The sequence below is a fragment of the Haplochromis burtoni genome, unplaced genomic scaffold, assembly GCF_018398535.1.
Source record: "Haplochromis burtoni strain Fernald_Lab_line unplaced genomic scaffold, NCSU_Asbu1 Contig_182, whole genome shotgun sequence".
Classification (NCBI taxonomy): domain Eukaryota; kingdom Metazoa; phylum Chordata; class Actinopteri; order Cichliformes; family Cichlidae; genus Haplochromis; species Haplochromis burtoni.
This window is the reverse complement of record NW_024582543.1, coordinates 1,170,393-1,184,417: the sequence shown is the minus strand read 5'-3', so window position 1 is coordinate 1,184,417 and position 14,025 is coordinate 1,170,393. Positions and strand designations below refer to the sequence as shown.

Genomic DNA, 14,025 nt, shown 5'->3' with positions numbered 1-14,025 from the left:
GTGTGTGTGTGTGTGTGTGTGTCTGTGTGTGCGTGCGTGCGTGAATTCAGCAGCTGCAGCAACACTGCTGTCTAATTCTGTCTCTATGTGAGGTTTGTCTGGTCTCCATTACTTAGACAGGTTCCTGCAGTGCCTCTGAAAGCCATACATAATATACAATTAATTATACAATAAGTGGATTGTTATTCATGGACCCTGTCATTTTTATTCAAAGTGAGACACTGCTTTTTCTCTTTTGTAATAACTAATTGCTCTTTGTTAGTCATTTATTGATTCTCATTTAACCTTCTCTTCTGGGTTTTTGTTCTCTCTCTTTGCCTTTTGCTTGCCTGCAGTTTCTGAGTAGAAGGAAAGGTATTAGCATAGCACCCGTGCTAATCCACTGGCAGAGTGAAAAGGGTGCTCGTCTTTTTCATTATCATCTAATTATTTACAGAGGATCCTGAGAACTGCTAACGGTAGCTGAGATGGTTCGGTTAGGGAGGTGTGAGTGTAAATGTGGCAGCGTGAGTGTGTGCGTGGAGCCAGCGTGCATGGTGTATTTGTGCATTTGACATTAGTTGAGAAGGAGGCTCTTTGTGCAATTTGCCTCTATCTCAGCTCTGACCCTTAATGCTGTGCAAAGTCATAAAAGACTCCAGAAGGTCAGGCAGATGCTCTTGTCTGAGCCTGTGTATAATTTAGGGCTTTTTCCTCCGTTGATGGATGTTCTTGTGCAGCTGCTTTATACATCCAAACAGGTAAAGCAAGAACACAAGCCTTTTTATGTGTTTTATAATCCAGTAGCATTGTCTAGGTTATCATGCATACCAAACCTTATTATCTCAGGGAATGAATTTATAATCGGTGAATTGTCAGGATATAAATGGTGCTGCTTTGGTGTAGTCATCTCAAGAATAACAAGATGCCTGAATAATTCAGTTTGAATCATCTGCAAACTGTCTGTTAAATTAAACAACCATACTGAAGTTCACCTCACCTCATCATCTCCCAAAATGCCTTGTGCTGACAGACGTCACATTATAATATGAAGCATTTTACAGTATGACAGGGACAAAGGGGAAAGGCTTGAAAAACGACTTTGTCCGCCAACATATCCTTATCAGAGCACCATGGGGGACAATTAGATGGGCTGCAAAAACAAGGCCTTTATCTCCCTGTCAGGTCCTCAGTGGGCCACACGACATTGCTTATCACTTGCATGGATGTCGCCTGAGAGTCAGAAGACCTAAACGCTCGAGTAGCTTATATCTGAATGCATAAATACTGTAGATTATGGAGCAGACAGTCGCACATATTGCTTAATTCACACCTCGTTTCTTTATATTTTTCTAGGAAAATGGGAAATACGTGCAGGAAAAAACAGCTTAAAAGTCAATATAATAGTATGTATGTAATAGTACGACCTCCTTTATTCTTCACACAGCCTGAACTCTCTTAGGCAAGCTTTCTTGTCATTTCTTTGAGGAATAGTTCTCCAGGCTTCTTGAAGCACATTCATATCTCTTGTTGGCTGTTGGCTGCCTTTTGTTGCGTTCAGTGTAAAGATGATTTCACACTGCTTTTTTCTCTGCAGTGGCAGTGTTTGAGATCATTGTCATTGCTTAAAAATGAGTGAGTGGCTGAATTGCAGCCCAAACCATGATAGAGCCTCCACCATGTTTTGCAGAGGGCTGTAGATTTCTTCTGACTAAATTAACTAAAAATTAAAAATTTGGACAGATTAGTCTATAAGATCTGATGTCACTGATTTTCAATCCACGTTTTGTGTAATTTGGCATACTTCAGCTGTTTCTTCCTGTTTCCCTTTAAGAATGGCTTCTTGACAGCCATCCTTCCACTGAGAACGTTTCTGATGAGGCTTTGGTGAACAGTAGCTGGATCAACTGTCGGGTCAGATGTATCTCTCAGGTCCTGTGTCAGGTCTTTGCGGGATCTTTTACCTATTTCTTAATGACTTTCAGATACTGTTCATCTGCTGTAGATATGCAAAAATACTATCTATTTTATGTGTTATCATTTTTGTAGATTCAACTAACAGGCTGCTAATAAGAGAGCACCTAACAAAAGAGTTTAAAATTGGTTCTTTGCTAAGTTGCCTGTGATGTGTAAAAACAACACTGGTTCATCCTTTGAGTTAAGTGGCTTTTTTTGTGCTCGAATAATTCAAAGGTCATTCTGAAGTGGCTTAATGAACAAGAAAGCAATGTTACTCTGCAAATGGTCAGAAGCAAAGACTAAAAAGCAGACAGTGTCCAAAGAACAAGTCCTAAAGACTTCTTAAATAAAAAATACCAGACTCGCTCATTGGAAGCGAAATACAAAGGAAGGATATATCATAAGAAAGTGCAAAGCATAAAAAAGATTCATCGAGCAAAACTGTGTCTGTATAAAAAGGATGAAATTGCTTGAGGGCTTGAGATAATATCATGCATTCTGACATTACTTTCATTTCTCTTCTATTTCGTGGATAATCAGACTATTTTTAAGATTTAAGTTTGTGCTCTCAGTGACTTTTTTTGTCAAGTCCTTGCTGCCCTCTCTTTGAAATATAGCGCCCTGCTTGATGCATTTTCTTCCAGCTGCAAATTATGGGAGTAATGGAAGGTATTCCAAATTCATGTCTCATTTTCTGCTTGTGAAGGGATTTCTCCAGACGTGCATTTTCTCTCTTGTGTTCCTTCTGCCTTTTCCGTATTTCCCTCTTGACAAATGTGTAGTAATGGAGGGGTTGTTGTGAAATTGCTATTATTTTCAAAATGGAATCCAGGCATACCGAGGCTTTTAGCTCTTCAGATGTGTGTGTTCAGATGAGGCAGGTTGCGCTGAGCAGTTTGAAGTGAGCTTGTCACCGAGGGACAGATGTTGAGTGGAGGAAGGGAGTGGGGGAATCTTTTTTTCTTTTTGGCACCTGAGTAACATAAGATCCACTCCGTCTTCTTCCTTTTGAGGCGAAGGTAATCATGTTTCTGCAGCCCATTGCTGAACATGCTGTTATGTGGTTGACTTGCTTTAGCTGCCCTCCAGACCCTGAGGCAGAAATCAAAACAAAAATCCAGAAGAACCTTAAAAGTTTAAAAAAAAAAAGGGCAATCTGAAAGCTACATGCTGCAGGCTCGTAGTAGCCATTTTGGGGACTACTGCACATCTAAGAAAAATACAGTGTTTCAATTTGTAATCACCAGATTGATTAACTAGTATACCAATAGTTCTGCGGCATTTTGAACTGGCAGCAGTTGTCTGTCTTCGAGATGGGCTACCTGATACAAATACAGCACGATAGCCTGAGGTTTCTTTTTTCTTAGTTTTGCAATGCTGGCATTCAGAGTTGCTGACTCTTTCAGATAATCAAACAGAATGTCAAATGCGATTATCGCTGAAATATTTCCTCAAAGCGCAGCTCGCTCTTTTTAGAGTGATTGCTTCAATCAGCACAGCTGTGGCTGTGGCTTTGGCGAGTCTTGTTCAGACACAGGCTCTCATTTCCTCTGACAGTACTTAACACTGCAAACAGCGCAGCCTATTTTAGGGAGCGAGCTGCTTTTGGCTTTCTCTGCTGATCAATACGGTCATAAATTTATAGAACAAGAAACCAAGGTCTCAGAGCCGGTTAGAAATTGAAACACGCGGCCCGAGGCTACAGGAGGGGTTGTAAATGATCTGTGATCACAACAGGCAGAAAGCAAGGTTGATAACGGGAAGGAGCCATCATAACAACTAAGCAGAGGAAGGAGATGGAGTCATCATTAAATTATATTACTTTCTTAAATTTACAGTCTCTGCATTTCATCGAGGGGCAGCTGAATTTTAATATGGTAAAAGGATCTGAGTGGTTGCAGAAATTTAGATCTGCGCTTTACAAAGAACACGCCTATTGGATTTTAATGTCCACGAGGAAGCTTTGCAGTTTGCTTCCATCAGCAGTGCCTGATGCTTTTAATTTGAAGTTAAAAAAATCACTGTGGATAATCGAAGGAATAATTAGCCCATCTATTTGATAGATGGGATGCCACAAAACTACACACAACTGTTCATCTTCCCTAGAGAAGGAAACCCAGTGATTACATTTAGCTCCGCAGGCACAAATAAGGCAGCCACCTGCTTTAAAAAATACATATATCTATTTTGAAGATTAGCTTGAATTTTGGAACAGATAGCTGTTGGTGGTCAGAGGCCGAATCTTTATGTTGAGCAGGCCTGATTTTTCAGTAACTACGGATATTTCTCAACATCTTCTGGGTGAATGTGACTTTAACCCTCTAGAGCAGTGGTTCTCAAACTTTTTCTGGTATGCCTTGCTTCAGATGTTGAAAAAAAGGGTCACATGCCACACTTTTTATCAATCAGCAAAGAATCCAAGTAGAATTTTAGTTAAATAAAGATGTTTTGTTTGTTGTCTTTACAATTTACCCCTGGACTTCAAGGCTCTGGCAGCAGTGGCTCTGTTCTCCACAGTTTGAGAACCAGTGCTCTAAAGCAGGGACGTCAAACTTATTTTACATCGCGGGCCACATAGAGCTACTTTGATCTTCTGAAACTCCCTCATCTGTCGGTGTACAGAAATGTAACTAGACATTTAATCCCTGAGATATTTTAATATAAGAAAAATTAGTGCAATTTCAACAGCGCGTGTCAGTTCTTCTGCATGCTGGTGGAGTAAATGAAAGATATCTGTCAGCACAACTCTTTAGTCTTAAATTGTATGTAATAAATGTGTAAAATTACAGAAATCTAATACTTATGAATGACCATTGGGAAGGTTTGTATTAGTAGGAAAAGCTGTAAAACTTGTGAAAATATCGTTAAAAGTTAAAAATTGATGCCACCCTTCACATTTTCCAGAGTCATCCAATTGGCTGATCCAGTCTCCTGTAAAGTCTAAAGGGACTGTGAAGTTAACAGTGGTTATTCAAAGAAATATTGATGGTAGATGGTTATTTTAATGACATTCCTTCTGATCTTGACTGTACTTTGATGCCTTAATTAGCAGATGTTAGTATACCTGCTAAACATCCCCACATTAACATTTTCATTGTGGATAGAGGCGAGTTAGCGTTTAGTTAACTGTACAGTCTCTAAAACTTACTGATATGTCTGTGTGGTTTTGTCTATCAGGTGTTAAGTGTTAACCAAAGTGTAAAATCATGTGATTTCTTTTTGTTGTTGTCTTGTTCTAGCAGGTTTACCCAGGCTGTGCGCAGCCCTAGTGAACTATCATGCTGGCCTGTATCCAGAGACGGCAAAACTTCTCGTCGCAGCATTTGGCCTGCACACCCAAAAGCCTCGATGTTCCGCCGCCGCCATTGCTGCTGCCGGTACCACCGCTGCAGTCATGCACCCACAAAGGTGAGTCCTATCGAACACATTTAAGACATTTTGTCATAAAGTATCTGTTTTTCACGACACACTGGGAGTAAAAAAAAAAAAAAAAGTCACGTTCTACTTGACCTTGTTGGCTCAAAGTGCTCGTAAAGATCACACGTGGTTGTTTTCAGCAGCGCTCGCTGAGATTCCAGGTACTGTGGAGCATTTTGAATTAAAGTAATGGGCTACTTGATGATAATGTCTGCTAATTGTAAAAGCTTGTAATCAGCGTGCTCATGCAGTGCAAATGCATGCAGGTCAGAGTGGACAAAGTGAAATTACAGAGTGACTCAAATCGCCCATACAGGGTTACTAATGATGCTCACACTGTGTAGAAGGTGCTTCGTGTGTGGGTGTTGTTTGACCTTCATTTTGAATGATTGCACGGCATGTGCTGTAAGGTTGAGTGTTGAATCTATGGGAGTGGAATTTATGATTAGATTTCTTTCAATTAACTGATTAAATGAGATGATTATTATTTTCTTTATGTAGTTTACTCTGCTTTCATGCTCTTTGTGTAGTTGTCCAACTCGCTTCCACTGGTTCATCCTACCTGCAAAGCCTACTTCTGCTCTGTTGTCTGTGTCTCATCACCCGCCCACTTTCTTAGATACACCTGTTCAACTGCAAATATCTAATCAGGTAATCGCATCGCAGCAACGTGGTCAAGATGACCTGCTGAAGTTCAAACCGAGCATCAGAATAGGTAGAAAGGTGATTTAAGTGACTTTTAATATATAGTTGTTGGTCTGATGTATTTCAGAAACTGCTGATCTGCTGGGATTTTCCCACACAGCCATCTCTGGGGTTTACAGAGGATGGTCCAGAAGAGGAAATTAAATGGTGTGCTGCAGTTTTCTGGGTGAAAATATATTTTTTTGATCTTAGAGGTCAGAAGAGAACAGCCAGGCTGCTTCGAGCTGACAGGAGGGTAACCATAAATAAAATAGCCAAGGTTTACAGAAGAGCATCTCTGAATGCACAACACATGAAAGTTTGAAGCAGATGGGCTACAGCAGCTAAACACCACTTCATGCACTTCTGTTGATTAAAAACAGGAAATTGAGGCTACGGTTCTGCACAGAAACTGCACTGGTCTGATGAGTCTTGATTTTGCTGTGACATTCAGATGGTAAGGTCAGAGTCTAATGTAAATAACATGAAAGGATGGATGGCTTGTATCAGTGGTTCGGGCTGCTGGTGGTGCTGTAATGTTGTAGGCGGTAATTTCTTGGCACACTGATTGGAGTGAAGTTGCCCCCCCCTCCCTGTTTGACACCACTTTTGTTTGATTTAAGGTGGGGGGGGGACTTCACTCTGATTACCAACTGAGCATTGTTTAAGCATCACACCGTAGCTGAATATCGTTGCTGACCGTCAAACCCTTTATAACACAGTTTGCCCATTTTCTGATGGTTGCTTCCGGCAGGATAACCCATCAAATCATCTCAGACTGGTTTCTTGAACTGACACTAAGCTGACAGTCCTCAAATGGTCTCTGCAGTCACCAGATCCAAATCCAGTAGAGCACATTTGCATGTGGCTGAATGGGAGATTTGCGCCATGGACGTGCAGCCAGACACTTCTGCAGAAACTGTGCGATGCCGTCATGTCAATATGGACCAAAATCTCTGGGAATGTTTCCAGCACCTTCTTAAACCCTTGAAGAGTTAAGGCATTTCTGGGTCAAACACAGTACTAGCAATTGTACCTAATTAAATGGCCAGTGAGTGTTTCCCAGTTGTTTCTTAGCTTATCTGACTGATTATGTTCCGGGTTTTCTTTGTTTGCATGATCTTGTGCATTCTCATGCGTCTCGTTCTCATTTATTTCTGATAATTAGATTTCCTCAGGTTGACCTTCTATAGAGTCATGCTGTGAGTCTAATGAGGTCACCAAACTCCAGGCAGTTAAAAGTACCATAAAAAGTGAAACGAGACTAACAGCATGGGGGGGGCATGTCAATTAAGTGCATTGTATACAGTTACAATACAAGCTCCAATCAGCCAAAATAAGTGAAATCTGTGGTGTCGCAGACTGCGCAGTTAATTATTATGTCTTCCTTATTTACTTGTAGCCAAGCAGTGTGTATCCAACCATATTCAAATTTGAAATGCTAAAAATTCATTCCCTCTTAAGCTCCATCTACTCATCCCTCATTTCCCCAGGTGAAATACCCCTTTGTCTTTTCTGTTATTAAATATTAATTGGGAATCAGTGGAGCGCTTGTCTGCTAAATGTTGGAACAGAAGGGCCTGGTTTGCCTCAGGCAGAAACAGGGATGCATTTTCTCATCCTGTTTACCTGCAGGGCCTCCACCCACCCCCCCTCTACCCCCCTTCAGTTTTATGCACTGCACTGTGCGTGGTGCAGCACCCTCCAGCTGTAGCCTGACATTTCAAGCGCAGCCACAGGGAATAAACTACTGATGGGAGCTCAGTCTGTGTGGTCTGGGCTTCTTCCTTAAATGAGTCGTTGGATCAAGTTAAAAGGGGGCAGTATTAAGCCACTGCTGTGCTTTTGAAAGCCATTTTCATTTTTAGCCATCGATAAATGGAAGGTGCGGGGCCATTAGAGCTCCCGGCCACGCAAACCAACGCGAAAGATTTCTGAGAAACGACTGTTAGGAATTATGTGATGAGAGTAATTGAGAGCTGTGATGTTCGCTGTTATCTCAGCTTGAAAGCCGGGGCTGGAAATGCTTTTTTTCCCACGCTGCCGGCCTGCACTCGGCCCGCCTTTGAGAGGGGGAAACTTTGCCCAAGCGGCATAGAAACAAATGAGGAATGACACTGGTGCAAGGAAGTATTTGGCCAGAGCCTCCTCGAGCACACATAACCAAGTGTTAAACCCTGAGGTTACTCTGTTCTGTGAGTACCTAGCCTTCATCCAGGGAGCACTGACGTGGAAAGAGCGAGGCTCGTGAAAATGAGGCGAATGAGTGTTTTTATTTTTGTGTTTACCAAAGAAGCCTGTGAATAGAGAGGTTAGTGTGAGTGAGATTTAAGAGCATACGGTGTCAGCGTTTTCCTGTGCCTCGCTGCGATGTGAAGCGCAGAGAATTAGCACTCAAATCTGAAGCTCTGTTGGGCATGGCGAGTGGCTTTAAACACTACAATAAAAGCTTTAGCCGCTACCGCTGTGAAGAAGAAGAAGCAAATCACAGGCAGCGTTTTCTCTTTCGCCATTGCAGTTGGAGTTAAAACGTCTCTGCACTGTTGTTAGTTTTTGAGACAGTGAATCAACTCTAACTACAGTAGAGGTGAGCCAGCTTTGAGTCCCCAAAGATTATTTGTAGGGAAAATGAATGGGATGTCTTTTCTTGAACTGGGGGCACCTGAAATAACTCTGCCGGTTACTTTAGAACAACTTTAAAACTTTATTGTGAATCTTTTTAATGCCCTCTTTATTAATCATTCCAACTTTAAACTGAGTTCAGTCAGTGTGTGTAAAGCTGAGCCGTTATGCATTTCCTTATGTATGCTTTGATTATTCACAGTTTCAAAAAATAAAGTACACATAATCACTATGAACCTAAAGCTAAGGCTTCAGGCTGCTCTAAATGCTTAATTTCAAATGTTTTTTTTTTCTATTCTTGTGTTGACTTGATGTCGACTCTGTACATATGTCTTTATATGCTCATCTCAAGCACAGCAAGAGCCTGAGATTGAAAAGTATAGGGTTCTATTTGCAAAAGCCAATAAGTAGGAAATGGGCTTTTAGAGAGGGGATCCTTAAAGAGATACAGTAGTGTGCAAAAGTCTTTAGCCTGTGAAGGTTCTCAGTCATCCAGGTCATCGTAGTCAAAGGAGCTTGCAAAGAAAAGCGTCTGGACTTCTTTAAGTTACTTGAAGACGTTTCACCTCTCATCCAAGAAGCTTCTTCAGTTCTAAGGTCAAATGGTGGAGAGTCCCAGATATAAACCTAGTGGGAGTTACCCCCCACAGAGGGACAAAAGGACCCCCTGAGGATCCTCTAATCCTCTAAATGAGAATCGGCTAAAAGTCTTTAGCCGATTCTCATTTCTTTATATTTTGCTGAAGTGGCGTTCAGCAATAGTTCTCCGGGCTTTCTGAAGGTCTTTTAAAATTTTTACTTTAGACATTGGCTGCTTTCTCAGTTGTTTTGAGTCCAGTATTTGTATCTGATCATTTTCAGTTTTTATATGCTGTTAAGCCACTTAACAGTGACCAATGAATCATTTAAGCATAAAAAGGAGCCTAAATCAAAGGAAAAACCAGTGTTGCGTGTACAAAAAAACCCCAGCTTGGCAAAGAACCAGTTTTAAATTGTATCTTAAGGCACTTTGCTACTAAAAGCATGTCAGGATAGGGGGAAAAGCAGTGTAGGATCATCTTGACAGAGAACAGAACAAAAGGAAACTAACATCCAAAGATAAGCTTTGATTGTCCTTCAACTGAGCCTGGAGAACTATTCCCAAAGACGGCTTAAAGAAATGACAAGAAAGCCGAATAAGAGAGTTCAGGCTGTGCCGAAGAATAAAGGTGGTCATTCCGAGTATTACTGACCGTCAAGCATGTTTGAATGTATTTCAATAAACTGTTGCACTTATTTCACATTTCCCTTGAAAAATTACACTTTTATGAAATATAAAGACATGAGGGATGAATCACGACTTCTGTACAGTACTATATTGCTGATATTATTACTGCTTATACACAGAAGATGAATGGAGCTACAAGACAAATGAGTTTTCTTGAACTTTGAATCACGCAGCTACTCTGAGTCACAATAAAAACATGGCGTAGGTCTGCTTTATAATAAAATTGGAAGCTGGGAATTAACTGAAATAATCAATCACACCAGGATATAATTGGGTTCTAATCATGTAAATAATGTAAAATAAAATACCAAAAAGATAAATAAAAGCCATAAAGTTATCTTCCGTTTGCTCTAACAGGCAGATAGTCGATTGCAGAGGCTCGTCTTAAACAGATGAATGAAGGCAGGAGCAATTAATTACATGGTTCTAATGACTGGACTTACTGGGCCAAGTGAGTGCACGGAGGAGGTTGTCATGGTAACAGAGGGATGGCTTTTAAAAGCGTTCTTGAATTTCTGAGCTTCGTCCCTAGTTATTAAGGTATTTTAAATATCAGGATTATTGGTGTGGTAAACAAGTATTTATGCCTGCTGAGAAGCGCTGTTCTGTAATTAACTGCCAGTTCTCAGTGCCATGTTCCTGCTGAGGATTTGACACTCGTAAACATGTTATCACACAAAAGTGTTCAAGATAAGTCTTTAGCCTAACATCAAAGGCCTGTGGGGGTTTTTTTGTTTAGTTTTTTTTGGTCTGGCAGTTCTGCCAACATGTATGGATAATAACAATGAAATGGAATTTTTTTATTTATTTTAGTTTTATCTCATTTGGGAATCGTATCTAGCAACCATTGTAATTGTTTCCTTATGTTCTCCCTCTGGGCATGAAATGGTTGGAAGCCGTGGTTTTGGAAACTCAATGAGCCTGTCCAACTCCTGTTTCAGCCCTGCCTCTGGGGCTTGTTTTGCCCATAAATTAGTGATTAACTCAAAGTGCTCCAAAACAATGAGGTCCCTGCTCTAATCTGGGGGAAATGGCTTCAAGTGTGACCACGGGAAAAAGATTAGCCCGTTTTAAAGTGGCAGAAAGCGTCGAGTGGGATTGCGTGTGGGTGGAAAAAGGTTATGAAAGACCCATACGTATGTATCCATCGACATAACACTGTATGATTAAAAATGGTTTATCCCTCCAGATTATTTTTATGCTAATATTAATGAAATCTCTGTCCTGAAGCTACACACACACACACACACACACACACACACACGCACACGCACAATCAGGCGTAGTGGTGATTGAGCGTTTATGATTGCCCCTCACCCTGAGCTCTTTCTTTCCAAGCACGTCCCCTGCGTGGAAGCAGGAAATCAGGATTAGTTGTTTCCTGTGAAAGTGTGCCAGTTTCAATGGGTGCCATAACAGCACCCATTGAAACTGGCGTGTTAAATGTGCCGAACCCCTTTCAACCAAAAGAAAACGCCAAATCCCGACCGGAGGAGCCACTAAATGTATCATCATGGTTTTTAGCAGCACCGCACATCACAGTCCAGCGTGCCTCACATAAACAAGCTCGATTCAATCAGTCCCGTCTAAAAAGCAAGCGGTGGAAATGCTAAAAGGTCGAAGCTTGTTTAAGCACTGCGTGATGGCTTTGGTCAAGACTGCTTGCAGAAAAGTGGCTGATGGTATTTTCTGAGCTGCTTCTACTTCTGCTGCTGCTCGCTGTCAGGGCTGAGGAGAGAAACAGCGTGCTGTCTGCAGGTTCAGGGTGATTAAGTGCTTAAGGTCAGACTGCTAATTATCTCTCTGCCATGTCTTACCTCACAGCACATAGCTGCCATTTCCTTGTTGTCATGCGAACAGCCTTGTATTTGTTTTCACTTCACTTCTGTCTTTATTTTATACCACTGTGCCTTTTCACAGTAAAGCAATGTACACTTTGGAGAAAAAAGGTAAAAAGATGGTTTTAAAAATCTGGTTTCAAATTAAATAGACAAGCGATCCCCCCCCCCCCAGCCTCATTTTGAATCCTCTTTTGCTCATAATCCTTCACAGCTGAGCAGTGGTTGTCACCCTCACTGAGCGCCCACTTCAAGGGAAAACTGTTTTCTTCTCAGATGCTTCTGGTTCATATCCTTTTCAGTGCTATCTGATCTCTTCCTATCTTAAAAGCCTTGTGACCTATGAGATTGACGTCTTGAGAAATTAACCCCACCCCTCCGCACTGGATCCACTCAAATAAGCTGTGAACGACAATGTACGCTTTACTTTCAAGCTGTTTATCGACATGATCTGGACTCGTGGCATTATCTGTTGGAGTTTTAGAGCGTCAGACGCCCTTTAACCTGTGAAAAGTGCATGTAGCTGTCCACTGAACTCACAGCAAGAGAGCGGTCATTATGTGTGTCACTCTCACTTAATCCAAGCTGAGAATTTCCAGTACTGAGCCTGTCTGAAGGAGACTGTCCCCTGCTGTGTGCTAAATGTGATAAAGGGCAGTGGCACACAGTGTACCGACTTGACCCTAGCGACACTCAGAGTTCATGTGGGAAAATGGCTCCAGTCTTCCTACAGTACACGCCTGTATAATATTGCTTATAGCGTAAAAACTGACAATGAATGTGCTAAAAATATAAGCCTGCATTAATACAAACTTACTGTAAGATCAGCGTGCATGATCCCATAATTGCAGCAGGGAAAGATTAGAGTAGATGAACTCATTGTTGGGTTAAAAGTGTGCAGCAGTTTTATCTCGCGCATTCTTATCTGCAGAATGAAAATAATGAGGTTTTCCTGCCTCGTATGCTCATGTGCTGCAGTTGAAATGCTCTGAATACAATCCCTGTGGCTTAACACTGGATGCAAATGAATCGGAATTAAAAGCTGGCTTCGTTTTTATTGTATTTTATTTACTTTTTGTTTGCTTGTTTTCAAACTAAAGGAGGAAAGGAGCACGTACTGCGAGGTACACAGTCTGCTTTGCCTTGTAACTTTTCACAGTAAAGTTCAAACCTAATCTCGGAGTGTGCAAATGACCTTTTCCTATCTGCGGATCGCAGTGGAGGCAGCGCTTTCTGCAGGCCGACGGTTTTCACTCTAATAATATGCATATGTTGAGTATTTGGATAAGGTGGCAGCCGGCACAGTAGGCTATTGTCTAATTGGCAACTGGAGAGAAAACGTCAGCTTTCACACTGCAACTGATGAACTGCACTTTTTAATTTGGTTGGGGTGTGCTCGCAGGAAAGCTTATGTGTTTTGCGAGGAAAGAGTTACTGCGTTACTTTCATTACAGCTAACACACGCTTTGGGGGAAGCCAACCCGCGTGGCGCTCACTTCACTGCCATCAAACGCTGCCGACTGGAGGTAAAGCCTTCAAGATTGAAACAAGTACCTGTGGTTGCAATTTCGAGCAAATGTAATGCCGCTCATGCTGTTTTTGATCACACTTGTAACTTCACATTATCCAGCGGTTGGGGTTTTTTTTGTTTCGTTTTTTGACGTCTAAACTGATCCTTTTTTATGCCTGTGTCACACAGTAGTGGTCCTCAGATGATAAATATGTGAATGCAGAGTGCCTATTTGCAAATGAGGCTTTCCATAGTGGCAACATTAAGGCAGCCGCAGTGGGAAGTGCAGCTGTGTTGTGTCTCCATAGCTCTGACAGGGCTGTAATCTCTGGACTAACAATATCAGACACCCCGTGAAGACGTGTTAGCGTTCAGAGTGTTTGAAGTGTTTGTGGAACAGCAAGCCAATCACAGCATGCTGGGGCTTAGCACTGACATTTTACTCAACCAGAAACGGCTAAAATGTCTGTCTTTGATTTGTTTTGCTAAATCATCCATCTTTGCTTAACTGAGCGCCGTTATCAAAGGCGGGGAACAAAAAAAAGAGGGGGGGGGGGGATTTTTGTGCTGTGGTGATGCAAGCGGTTATTACGCTTTTAAATGTGTCATCGCATCTAATCATCTAAAGCTCCTTTCAGGTGGACGTGATCCTCTTCTTCTTATGCTTTGTAGTCATGAATATTTATCTTATTTTTTTTATACATTTGCCAGAAATTGTTATTGCAGCTGCTTTTTCCTCGATACCCCCC

General features: G+C 41.5%; 1 protein-coding gene across 4 annotated transcripts in view; it reads left to right on the top strand.

Moving 5' to 3' along the window:
• LOC102290231 (protein FAM222A) overlaps positions 1-14,025 on the top strand; it is a 32,311-nt gene that overhangs the window by 14,321 nt on the left and 3,965 nt on the right. For 2 of the 4 annotated variants that reach the window (XM_005934708.3, XM_005934706.2), the window contains exon 2: positions 5,181-5,346. In XM_005934708.3, the coding sequence (XP_005934770.1) occupies positions 5,217-5,346 (130 nt within the window). In that variant the 5' untranslated portion in view covers positions 5,181-5,216. Of the gene's footprint in view, positions 1-5,177; positions 5,347-14,025 lie in introns of all 4 variants that reach the window. The other 2 variants (XM_005934707.3, XM_005934705.2) reach the window with 1 other exon arrangement.